Genomic DNA, 13,328 nt, shown 5'->3' with positions numbered 1-13,328 from the left:
ACCATCAAGAAATGAGAGTGAAGGTATGGCCCTACTTACTGAGGCATACGGAGTGGCACCTTTTCTTTTTAAGGGGTGGAGATGACCACCAAAATTGTTTCTGGCTTCGCTACCAAGGATTCTGAATGTAGCTTTGTACAAGCACAGGACTCAGCTGTATGCCTGCACAGAGATCACTAAGGGCTTGTTTTGTTCCCACAAAACTCGAAGCAGTATTAAGAACTTGAGAGCCCAGTTGGCTCAGACTAATTGTCCAGGACCTGGTTTTCAGTGTCCAACAAGATGCCTCCAGAAAATTCACAAGCAGGGCCTTACCTCTCACACCAGCAAATTGGTACTCAAGGAGACAATGTAACATTCAAGCTTCGCTTGGGCAAATGGAGGTGAGCTAGACAAGATAGTTATTTTTTCTACCGCAATGTCTCATTTTGCAGCAATAAGTTATAAAGTATAAACATGAATGTACATTTTGCAGATGCGTGCACTGTTAAAACCATCTTCACTGGCTAAGCAATCAATCAATAAGGAAACAAACTGGACTTGCTCTGGACTGAAACTTACTTGCTTCTTTAATTCTGTACAACAACATTTGGTCTTCTTTGCACACTCTACAAAGAAACAAATGTAATTAGGTTAATATATCTAGATTCTTACTGCTCCAGTGAGAAGCACTGAGGATAAACACTGGGACAAGTGTCCAGTTTTATGAATCACAATATTGGCAGCATGCGCGTGTATTTTAACAGGTAACATTCCAATCTAAACAGGAAATACATAAATGTTTATGATGAATTCATAAACGACACTGCACAAGTACTTACGATTCTCACTGTTGCTATGTTTTGCCAGGTTTTCAATTACCAGCTGGTCAGCGACATTCAGAATATTATTTTCACAATGTTTATTCACTGTTACTGCATGAATATTTTCAGCAACTCCTGTCACCATTACAATCACACACTCATTCAGTATGACAGCCTTTAGCCTCTCTGTCGCAGATATAGACCACTTTCCATCCAGTTCCATAATTCCTAGAAAACAGATAATTCCACTTTGGCTTACTGAATTATTGGAACTGTTTACCATGCTCTTAATTTAAAACTACAGTGGAAAATGTGGAAGGTGGACTGAAGTAGTGACTGCCGCAGCTCTAGGTTTCTGTTCATGAGTTGTTTCTAGAACATCCTATCTGAAACCGACTGAGGGCCAAAATGCAAAGGACAGAGGCCACAGGTCCATCCCATGACCACTAATGACATTTTAAAGGCGTCTGTAGTTTTTTTAAAATTGCTGCAAAGTCCTGATCCGGAGTGGGGGCCCCAGGAGCTCCCCCACCAATGCCTTTTCAAGTGTAGAAATGGTGTGTGTGTATATGTTTTTCTGTTAACTTTAAGTGTGAATAGGCTATCCCAGAACAACACTCAGGGGTACGGATAGCAGAGATACAGACAACTGTATGTACCTTTACTTTGTCATGGAGGATAGGGCTATCCATGGCTACTGGTCATGATGCATACTTGTTATCTTCAGTATCAGAGCAGCATGCCTATTATATGAGGTGCTTTGGAACACAGGCAGGAGAATGCTGCTGCAGTCGTCTTGTTTGTGGGCTTCCTAGAGGCACCTGGTTGGCCACTGTGTGAACAGACTGCTGGACTTGATGGACCTTGGTCTGATCCAGCATGGCTTTTCTTATGTTCTTATGAGATTGGGTCCAACCCAAAGGACTGGTCATTTCAAATCCAAGTTCCCACCTCTCTGCATATTTTGGTCTGCTGATCACATGTATCAGAGCTCTTACCTGACCTCTTCCCGCCCTGCCAACCAACAGCACAAATTCATATTATCTCTAGCCTGTGAGGACTTTACCCAGCTTTCTTTGTCCCTATCTCATAGATATCCTTTATATCCATTTGTCATTGTTCTCAGCCAAACTGCAACCCCCGCCCCCCTTTTTAGGTAAGATCCCACAGCTCCTGGCCAGGTGCCAATCACTAGCTATTGAGCAACTTGTCCTGTTTACATTATACAAAAAACCTGTTCTAAGTCCTTTGTGTTAAAATGTATCCAATGTGTAACTGAAATGTTTTTATTATCTCTAGAGGCATATAGCTTGTGGATCTGTAGTCATTATTATACCAAGGTCCCATTTTCAGAAAGAGGGGATTTCTTTGGCTTGTTCTAGAGGAAAAGGAGGGAGATTTCCAGGGGATGTTACGTATGCCCCCTTGTGATCCATGAAGAAAAGGAGGGGCAATATAAATGTAATAAATCAGTAAATAAATATCTGATGGCCTCAAGCTTTAGAAACGTGAATGAAAATTGCTTTCAAAGGAAAATTGGGAACAATATCATGATTAAGCAACTGGGTGTACCTAAGGACATTTTAGTTCTCTAGTCTCCTGCCTCTGAAAAATTACAGTGGGCTATTACAATGATGCTTTAAGCACGGCAATCTGGAAAATGCACTCAAACGTAATTCAATTTATTTTAGTAAACACTAAGAAAATTTAATATTTCTGCAAGATTGCCCACATGTATTAAAAAAACCTTACTAGCTATTACTTTTGTTCAAGAGATAAGGATAACACTACATATTAGCACACTGAGGCTTAGTATTAACATACCTAGAAAACTACATAGGCATGTACATATAGAATCTTGTTATTTGAGGAATTGCACTGGGTAGTTTACTACCTGCAAGGGAGCACTTAAATATTTGAAAAGGTAGTTCCAAGTAGGGGGCAGTTATAGGTAGCAGCCTAGAAAGCGGTAATATCTCCACATTTCCATAATCTGCATATGCCACTTTCACTTCTGACACAAAAACTTCCAAAACAACAGCACGGTACCAACGGTCATCACCTGAAAAGGAATTTAAAAACTGTCAATGTTCAATTTGAGCATCTCACCATATGTATAAAAGTACCCAATTGACTTTCCTTGCTATTTGAAACCTCTTAAATGTCCTCCAACTAGTAAGCGATGAACTCCTCAACCAATATTTTCCCTAATAAGCTACATTCACAACTATAGTAGAATATGTAGCTCAATAAACTTTCCTTAGGTATTATATCACCACTTGACTCCTACCTTTTGGCAACTGTTTTGGTTGATACATCTGCTGAATTTACCTGCAGAACCTTACACCACTTGACTGAAGCAGAATTAAGAGACTGCTAAATGTATAACCCATTCTCCCAGACCCAGTCAGAAGCAGGCAAGCATCACTGGAACACAGAACTGTTAGAGCCACTGACACAAGCTAGACTGCAATATCTGTGGGAGCTGCTATTCAGATTAAAAAAGACAGGCACTGTCAACAGAGACCACAGTGAGGAAAAAGTTGTCACTCTTCTTATAGGTTGTACCCCTGGGCCAACACCATCAGGATGAAACAGATGCCGTATCACAGCTACTGAAAGAGACCCTACTTGTGTGCCAATAGAACCAAGTGGTCCAGGGTCTAAGCTCTCTTCCTGTTAAGGAAGCAATCAGATCAGTGGGTCCATAAGCAGCAGCTGGGTATATTCAACTATGAAAAAGAAGTAAGTATCCGGCTTGTTTGCTTGCAGCAAGTTAACAGCAGCTGAGGTCCATCTGGGGTGAGTTCGTTCTCTTCTTTCAAATGCTTACCCTAGGACCTGGTGGAGGCAGAAGTGCGAACCAAAGGACAAAAGCCAAAGAGATCTTGGCTCTCCACTGTGAGACTGCAATAGGCAGCTTGGTGGACCAGGACCAGCCTGCTCAATTTGTCTTATGAACAGTTTTGTAATTTGGGATTTTCTGTAGGCTGGTTTGAGTCCCTCCAGGGAGAAATGTACCACAGAAATGCTCCAATAAAATAAAATCAATGTTAAATGACTTTATGGCCTGAGAAGAGAATCTGTACAAGAATCAAAAAATACCATGTACATAATAATGAAGCTACCATACAAAACTTGCAGTTGTCATATTTGATTATTTTATTTAAACCGTTTTTATGTTGCCTTTCCACCCGATCAGGGTCCTTGAGGTGGTGCACGTAAAAAACATTAAAACATCTGACCAACTAAAAACATTTAAAATTATAAAATAATTCAATAAAATCACTTAAACAATGTAGAGGAAGGCCAATACCTGTCATTGGGGTATGTCAAATGAAACAAAAAGTCTTTACCCACTGGCAGAAAACACTGATAGAGGGAGGCAAAAGAATCTCCCTGGGGAAGGAATTCCTAAGTTTTGAAGCCACTACTGAGAAAGCCTTTCTCAGGTCACCACCCTTCTAGCCTTAGATGACAGTGGCAACCAAAGTAACTCCGAAGATGACTGGAGTGAGCAGGGTAGGTTTGTATGGGGAAGATGGTCCTCAAGATATATTGGTCCCAGACCATACAGAATCAATACCAGTGCCTTGAATTGAGCCAGGAAGCAAACTGGAAGTCAGTGTAGGTGGAACAAGACTGGAGCGATATGGCCCCCATGACCCACTCCAGTGAACACTCTGGCCGCATTCTGTACCAACTGTAGCTTCAAGGACAGTCTTCAAGGGCAACCCTATGCAGAGCACACTGTAGTAATCTAATCTTGATGTTACCAGGGAATGCACCATAGTGGCAAGATCCTTTCCACCCAGGAAGGGTAATATCTGGCTCACCAGCCGAAACTGGTGACAGGCGTCCCTGGCCACCACTGCCACCTATTTATCCAACAGGAGGTCTGGATAAATAGGACCGCATGAAAAGGAATGTTGGACTTACCATGAATGGTTCTTCTTACTGACGATGGAGTAAGGCCGGGCAAGACATCAGGATGATGTAATTACATTATAATCTCCTAACATCCCTGTGGGATGGGTTAGGCTGAGAATGACGAGCCAAAGGTCACTCGTTAAGTTTTCTTGGAAGCAGTGGTTTCAACTCCCATCTTCCTGATCCTAATCCAACATTCTAACCTGTACGTCATATTGATACATGGTGGAAGCAGCTGCATTCCCAGCTGGTAGCACTTAAAGAAGTTGGAAGCTATCCACTTTGCAAATCTTTTAGGTGACACTTTTTTTTGCCTTTTTGAGAACTACTGTTGACAATGGAACAGAATATACTCCTTACAAAAGTCTTTCGTTTGAGCAATGCAGAACAAAGGTGCTCTCTTAACATAAAGGATTTACAGCATTTGTTGAGTCTTGTCTTTTGGCTGTGGGTGAAACACGCGTAATATAACTTCCTGAAGGAGAAGCAAGGCAACAATTTTAGGTAGAATGGTGAGGTCAGAGGGGAGAACAACTTTATTTTGATGGAAAACACTGAAAGGAGGACCAAGCCTCAGGGTACAATATGTACTGAGGGCCAATGTGGTGTAGTGGTTGGAGTGGCAGACTAGGATCTGGGAAGCCCAGGCTTGAATTCCCACTTTGCTTTGGAAGCTTGTTGAGTGACCCTGAGCCAGGCGCTCTCTCTCAGCCCAGTCTACCTCACAGGGCTGTTGTGAGGATAAACAGCAGGAGAGCAATGTAAGCTGCCTTAGGTCCGCACTGGGCAAAAAGGTGGGGCATAACTGAAGTACATAAAAACAAAAACAACTAAGACTGCTGTTTCGCAGGTTAAGAGTCTGAAATTGCATGTGTCAAGTGGTTCCAAGGGTTTGATCATTGGCACGGATGAAACAACCGATACTACAGGGGGAAGAGTTTTAACTGGAAGAAATAGGCAATTTATGGCTTTTTAGGAAAAAACTGACCAGGTGATGTGGGAACCTAGAACAATACTAGATGTGGCTTTGGAAAGCTGAAGTGGGGAGAGAAAGAGAGAGAGAGAGATTATGTAGATTGTTGAGAAATTATTCCCCTGACAGAAGCAAGCATGCCTGGGGCTGAGGGAAGAGGGCTCCTCCTGATATAAGAGATGGAAAGCATTTCTACTGTATATAGGTCTACATGCCAGCATGGTGTAGTGGTTAAGAGCGGCGGACTCTGATCTGGAGAATTGTGTTCGATTCCCCACTCCTCCACATGAAGCTTGCTGGGTGACCTTGGGCCAGTCACAGTTCTCTCAGAACTCTCTAAGCCCACGTTGAGGCAGGCAATGGCAAACAACCTCTGAACATTTCTTGCCTTGAAAAACCCTACAGGATCACCATAAGTCAGCTGTGGCTTGATGGCAAAATCAAACACACATGTAAAACAAATGGGAGAATACCATTCTCCACTAGCAGATAATGACTTAGCTTTTGACTGAGCCATGTCTTCCTACTGGCTCATACTCCCATTGACAGGCCACAAGTTCAACACAATTATTTTTCTTAATAGATTTAAGTTTCATTTCTTACCTGAGAATTTGGCACAACAGGCTTCACCAGCTTTTGGTTTGAAGACATGATTGTTTTGAGAGGTGCAGTAATCAGCAAGTTGAAGCATTAGTCCATGCAGCTTCTGTGGATCTACTAAAATGGGAGCAATGTTTGAAATTTTACACATTCCACTGCACACCCCTATCAAGGCCTTCTATGACAAAATACACTTTTACAGCATTCAGAAGCAACAAACCAACCAACCAACCGTATTGTTTTAGAAACACATACATAATGAAGCACACTGTATTCCTAAAGGATCTTAATACATTTGTACGCTGCCAATACATTTCTGAGGGGATCAGCAAGTATAATACATTTTAAAACATCAGCAATAATGAAACAGTATAAAAGTAACAGCATGAAAAATTAAAAACTACAGCCAGTTTTAAAGCTAGAAAGTCAAAACAAAAGAACAGCTACAAAAAATTAAAAAATCAACAGAAAACCTAGGCCACCCCACCCCATTTGTAAATACCACAAGCTCATCAAATTCAGTGCCAGGCAGATGATTATGAGGAAGGTATTCCATGAGCAAGGTGTAACAATGGAAGAGGCATTTCTCTTTAGTGGCGATCCTCCTTGCTTCTAAGGGCTAGAGAACACAGAGCAATGTAGATCTTAATTGCTGAGCAGAGACAAGCACTTTAATGTGGGCTCAGAAACAAACCACTGCAGCTCTTTCAACATTAGTAGGATGTGTCCCCCATAATTAATGCCAGCTAGTTGTCTTGCTGTGATATTTAGCACCAACTGAAATTTCCAAATTGTTTCAAGGGCAACCCCACATAGAGTGCATTGCAATGATCTAAAGCGGATGCAATGAAAGTAGGGATAGCTGTGGACAAAGCATGCCCTTCAAGGAAAGGATGCAACTGGCATACCAGCCAAAGCTCATAGATGAGACTTAAGTGTCCATCAAGACACCCACAAGCTACTTTTGCTACTTTTGGTGTAGCACAATGTTCAATTCCAGCAGTTCAACTGGTCCAATTATTCACCAAGAGCATCTCAGCCTTATCTCAACCCATCTTCAGTTTGTTGGCCTTTATCCAACCCATTACCACCTCCAGACAACTGTTAGTGTCTCTTACCTCACCCCACGCTTCTGAAAATAATAAGAGTTGGGTGGTTCTCTGCATAATGAGGGTAGATCACTCCAGTTCTCCAGAAAAGCCCTCCGGCAGTTTGACATAAAAGTTAAACAGCATGGGGGACAAGATGGAACCCAGCAGGAAACTTTTAATAAAAGACTAAGAAGCAGTCTTTCAGTACCACCTTCTGGGTCACCACACAGCTTCTGAACCAGAGCATGAAGCTCCAACCCACATATCAGCCAACCAATTCAGAAGGATACCTCAGCTGACATATCAGAAGCTGCTGAAAGGCCCAGGACCTTTGGGGAAGAGATTTGCTCAAATTCAGCACAGATGCAGAACTGCTTGGGTCTTGAAACTGAAGACAATCACATTATGAAGATAATGCCTTTGTCAACATAGTATACTTGGGATCCTACCTTTGGCTTTCATTGGTACTACATAAAATAAGCCAGGGTTGATCACTTCTAACACACGGACAGACACGGTTTCATTAACTGGAAATTCTTCTGTTGTCCACTGTGTGTATATAGACATTTCTGAAATATTAGACAAGTAAAAAGTTTAAAAACATTTGCCACGGTTATATGCGTAGCAAGCATTCACTTGAAAATACAAGTTACAGAAGAGGGCAACGAAGATGACAAGGAGTCTGGAAAACAAGTTATGATACAAGGCTGGGGGAACGAGATATGTTCAACCTGGCTCAAAGCAGACTAATGGTACCCATGATTATGCTCTTCAGCTACATGAAAAGGGACAAAGACTTATTCTCTGCTCCTCTAGAAGTTAAGATTAGATCAGATGGGTTTATGTTAAAGGATGGGAAATTTTGGTAAGAGCAGTTCAACAATGGAACCAACAGAGGGGGATCTCCCTTGCTAAGGGTCTTCAAGCAAAGGCTTAGTAGCCATCGGTCAGGAATGTTTTAGTTTAGGAATTCCTGTACTGCACAAGCTAGAATGGATGGCCTGTATGGCTCCTTTCAATTGTAAAGCACGTTCAGGCTATTTGTGGAGCCAATCGTTCCAAACATTTACTGCGTTATGTATTGCAATATTACTTTTAAGAAGCTGAGGGATTTTTTTTCCCGCTGTCTCATGCTACATTGGGATATATAATATTGGATGTGTAGTGAGTATTGCAGACATGAAAATTACTTTTTAAAGTTGCCCAATTATAGATGCTTTGGCCAAAAATCAGTGTAATTCTGTACAAAGCAATATAGTCTCATGAGTGTGGCAACTCTTAAGGAGTTCTGTAACATTTGCTTTCCATTCTGATTTTGTATTATTACTGAAATGCATTATTGGTCTCATGTCTTCAGCTTATCAAGAAATACATAATTGCATTCTTATTTCCATCATTTACCAAGGCATACCCATGAAGCAGTATTTCCTGACATTTACTACTAAATCACAAGAATTTTCAAGACATTTCCTGAAGTACAACCCCGTTAGCACATAACTGTCATATAAGCCTCATGTCACTGAAAGTATTAGTCACCTTGGAAATCAGTGGCTGGCAATTCACCCAGCAGCATATTCCGATTTGACAGTGTTTCCATTTTTAAAGCCAAACATTCATTAATTAAAACTTCACTGAACATTATGGGACTGCCAGCAGAATTGTCAATAAGCTCTACTTCAGCACCATCTGTGGTTAGAGAAACTACTCTGGCTTGAAGCTTCTTCCCAGCTGTGCACATCTGAAGCGCCAATACAGCTTCTGTGGTCCATTCCTTGTTTATGGGCCTGACACCTAAGGAAAAACAACATTTAAGAAACCTTCAGTCACTCTACCTAACATAGGGGGAAGAGGAGCTCCTGTCTTTCTCCCCACAACACTTTCAGCAGCCAAAATCACAAGTGTTGGGGTGGGGGGAGGTGGAAGTGTTGGGTATTTAGTGGCGAGCTTTCGTTTCATGTCAGACAGTCAAGAGTTAATATTGAATGTATAGATACTGACCAGTTCAAGGAAATGATGTAATGTGTTAATTAACCATGTGGTCAGCACAGTATCCACTGCAAACGTGTTTGTTAGTCACGTACACAAGCAATCTGCATGTTTACTGCTTTCCTTTGTTTAGAAGTGAAAGCAGTACCCGGTTTGAGTTTCGATGCCAGCCTAGAAGGATGGAAAGGCAATCTTGTCTTTTAAGAATGCCTACTCGAGAGAAAGCTTAGCACCTGCCAGAGGCTTCTGGCAAGGATAGGTAATTTAGCTATGTAGAAAGGATTATTTGTTTTATCTCCCAGTGAACCCTACCCTTGAGTTTAATGTAGCAAAGATTGTTTTTAAACTAAGACAGACAACTTGTGTCTTCTGTGCGTGTGTGTGACTGATCTTAATGACAATAAGCCATGATCAACGATCTCATCCCTCTGAATGGTAGCAGTATTAAGTTCTGGAACTGACTTATTAATTATCAGGAAGTTGTCATGGGGACTTGCTGCAGCAGTCAGGACTGCAAGTCCCCAAGGCTAACTTGTGAAAAGAGTAATATGTAGTTTAGCTTTCGGTCTCTTATCTTGGGCACTGATCTTTACAATAAACTAGCAGTCTTGCAGAAACTTGCTTCTTTCCCAAAACATGTGCTCTAGAAAAATAACGTAGAATGAGAGGAGCAGCATCGAAATATTTTGGAGTTCTGGTTTGGAAATATGATTTAACAGCAAAGTTAACTTTGTAAAGTTTAAGCTCATAGTTTAAGCTCTTTCCACATCAAATTTTCATTCAATCTAAAGACCAGAGATGGTTATTTACACTTTGACTTCCTATCTTATTTGTCATTTGATCCTGTCATTATTGAAAAAGGAAAAGTTTCACCTGACAACCAACATCTGATTGCTTGAAATGGAAGTTTCAAAAATTTGGATGAAATCTGTCTCAGTTTATCCAGAGTAACCACTTCAATGTTTCCATAATCCACAAATTGAACTTTACAGGTCTGATCTGAAGTGGACTCTTCTACCAAAGCACGATACCATCTACCATCACCTAAAACACACATACAAAAATTATTATATATTCAGTGTACAAATAAGAATTAGACTTTTTGCTTCATCTCTATGTTAGGTGTACACAACACCACTGATACATTATTGTTGCATTGTTCTTAAGGCAAACTAAATAATGCAATTAAATAAATGCATGCCATTCCATTTCACAGTGAAGGCATTTTAAAACAAATTAAAATTAATCTGTAGTAATGCAAGTAACATACTAATATCCTACAGAAAATGGTGAAACAGTACTTTCCATACATTATTAATCTTAGTATTGTGAAAGCAGATATCGTGGGACTATTTTACTGCTGTTTTAATGAAACTATCTGGATTCAGGTGCTTTCAGCAATATACTGAAATCTAGAATTCATTTAGGAATCTTTCTACAAAAGAACCTTTACGAAGTCATACAACCAACATTGAATGTGCTGTTGGGTAGAGAGAGATACATGATTCTTACAGAAGAGCAGCCCTGATTGATCAGATTGGTGGTCCATCAAACCCAACACCGTTCCGCAGAGTGGCCAACTGATCATCCTGGCATGCCAACATACAGGGCATACAGGCCAAGGCCTTCTCTTGATGTTGTTTCCTAGGTATTTGAGTTTACTGCTTCTGGATGTGGGAGCTTCCTTCTAGTCACCATGGCTAATAGCCAATGATAGACCTACCATCCATGAATCCGTCTAACTCCCTTTTAAAGCCCCCTATGCTTGTGGCCATCACTACATGTACTGGCAGTGAAATCCACAATTCAGTTACTCATTAAGTAAATCAGTCCTTCCTTCTGTCCGTCCTGAACCTATTGCTCATCCACTTCATTGGGTACCTCAACATTCTAGTGTTATCCACTTTCTCCACCCCATGCATAATCTTTTAAATGTCTACCATGTCCCCTTCTTAGTGTTTTTTCTAAACTGGAAAGCCCCAGACTCTTGCATTGCCTCACAGGAAAGATACTTCAACCCCTTAATCACCTTGGGTCATTTCTTTTGCCAGTTCTGCAATATCTTTTTTTGAGATACAGAAATCAAAACTGTACACGGTATTCCAAATGAAGTCACACCACAGATCTATACAAGAGTGTTACAGGATCTGCCATTGTATTTTCAATCCCTTTCCTAATAACCCCTTCTAAGGCATAATTTTCCCTTCTTCAACTTGCTGCCTCCTAGCTCAAGATCCTCAATCTCCACAATAGCAGAGGAGCCATCAACACAAAGGCAGGATAGTTCTAGCAGGTCCCTGAAGGCCTCACCCAGCTACCTCTCTGTCTCTTCTAGCTTCGCCAGATTAACCACAGCCTTGAGGGAATGAACCTTACAAAAGAACATAAGAAAGGCCCTGCTGGATCAGACCAAGGCCCATCAAGTCCAGCAGTCTGTTCACACAGTGGCCAACCAGGTGCCTCTAGGAAGCCACAAACAAGACTAGTTTAGCAGCACCATCCTGCCTGTGTTCCACCGCACCCAAAATAATAGGCATGCTCCTCTGATACTAGAGAGAATAGGTATGCAGCATGACTAGTATCCATTCTAACTAACAGCCATGAATACCCCTCTCCTCCATGAATATGTCCACTCCCCTCTTAAAGCCTTCCAAGCTGGCAGCCATCACCACATCCTGGGGCAGGGAGTTCCACAATTTAACTATGCGTTGTGTGAAAAAACACTTTTATCTGTTTTGAATCTCTCACCCTCCAGCTTTAGCAGATGACCCCGTGTTCTAGTATTATGGGAGAGGGAGAAAAGTTTCTCCCTGTCCACTCTCTCCAAACCATGCATAATTTTATAGACCTCTATCATGTCTCCCCTTAGCAGCCTACTTTCCAAGCTAAACAGTTCTAAGCGTCTTAACAGCTCCCCATAGGACAGTTGCTCTAGTCCCCTAATCATTTTGGTTGCTCTTTTCTGCACCTTCTCAAGCTCTGTAATATCCTTTTTTAGATGTGGTGACCAGAACTGTACACAGTATTCCAAGTGTGGTCTCACCATAGATTTGTACAAGGGCAGTATGATATCAGCAGTTTTATTCTCTATTCCTCGTCTAATTATGGCCAGCATGGAATCTGCCTTTTTTACAGCAGCCGCACACTGGGTTGACATCTTCGTTGAGCTATCCACTACCATCCCAAGATCCCTTTCTTGGTCTGTTGCTGCCAACACAGATCCCATCAGTGTATATGTGAAGTTGCGATTTTTTGTCCCAATATGCATCACTTTACACTTACTCACATTGAATCTCATTTGCCATTTTAATGCCCATTCTTCCAGTATGCAGAGATCCTTCTGGAGCTCTTCACAGTCCGATTTTGTTTTAACCACCCTAAATAATTTGGTGTCATCTGCAAACTTGGCTACTTCACTGTTTAACCCCAACTCCATGTCATTGATGAACAGGTTGAAAAGCACCGGTCCCAACACAGATCCCTGAGGCACCCCACTGCTCACATCCCGCCATTGGGAGAACTGACCATTGATTACTACTCTCTGCTTCCTATTTTTCAGCCAGTTCTCAATCCATAAGAGGACCTTCTCTTTAAGAGCCAAAAGTTAAAATGCATCAAACAAACACCCACAACCTCTGTCCAACGGGCAGATAAATACTCTCTCTGAACAACACTGAACAGCAACTCCCTGCCCCCAGTTTTTCTATCTTTACGACTATTTTTGCTGTTTAAGGCTGTTAACGCTAAAGACAGTATGTATACCTGAAATTATACAGATTCCTGTACTGAGAATAATGCATAGCACCCCTACTTTCCTCTCCAGATGCTGAACCAATTCAGAATCTACTTGGATGTCCTTTTTCAGTTGGTCTCTGGAATTCTCTCTTGCTCCCCCTCAAACTTCCCTGCTAGCATACCCTTTTTTCATGCACAATCCAGAAAACA

At 41.4% G+C, this 13,328-nt stretch overlaps 1 protein-coding gene across 1 annotated transcript in view; it reads right to left on the bottom strand.

The window, feature by feature from the left end:
• TDRD1 (tudor domain containing 1) overlaps positions 1 to 13,328 on the bottom strand; it is a 39,490-nt gene that overhangs the window by 1,922 nt on the left and 24,240 nt on the right. Inside the window, exons 17-23 of the mRNA XM_056849946.1 lie at positions 10,257 to 10,427; positions 8,934 to 9,188; positions 7,847 to 7,966; positions 6,310 to 6,423; positions 2,698 to 2,865; positions 822 to 1,031; positions 562 to 608 (exon numbers count right to left, since the gene is read on the bottom strand). Of these exons, the coding sequence (XP_056705924.1) occupies positions 562 to 608; positions 822 to 1,031; positions 2,698 to 2,865; positions 6,310 to 6,423; positions 7,847 to 7,966; positions 8,934 to 9,188; positions 10,257 to 10,427 (1,085 nt within the window). The remainder of the gene's footprint in view (positions 1 to 561; positions 609 to 821; positions 1,032 to 2,697; positions 2,866 to 6,309; positions 6,424 to 7,846; positions 7,967 to 8,933; positions 9,189 to 10,256; positions 10,428 to 13,328) is intronic.

Source organism: Euleptes europaea, chromosome 5 (assembly GCF_029931775.1).
Source record: "Euleptes europaea isolate rEulEur1 chromosome 5, rEulEur1.hap1, whole genome shotgun sequence".
NCBI lineage: Eukaryota > Metazoa > Chordata > Lepidosauria > Squamata > Sphaerodactylidae > Euleptes > Euleptes europaea.
This window is presented reverse-complemented; position numbering and strand designations above follow the sequence as displayed.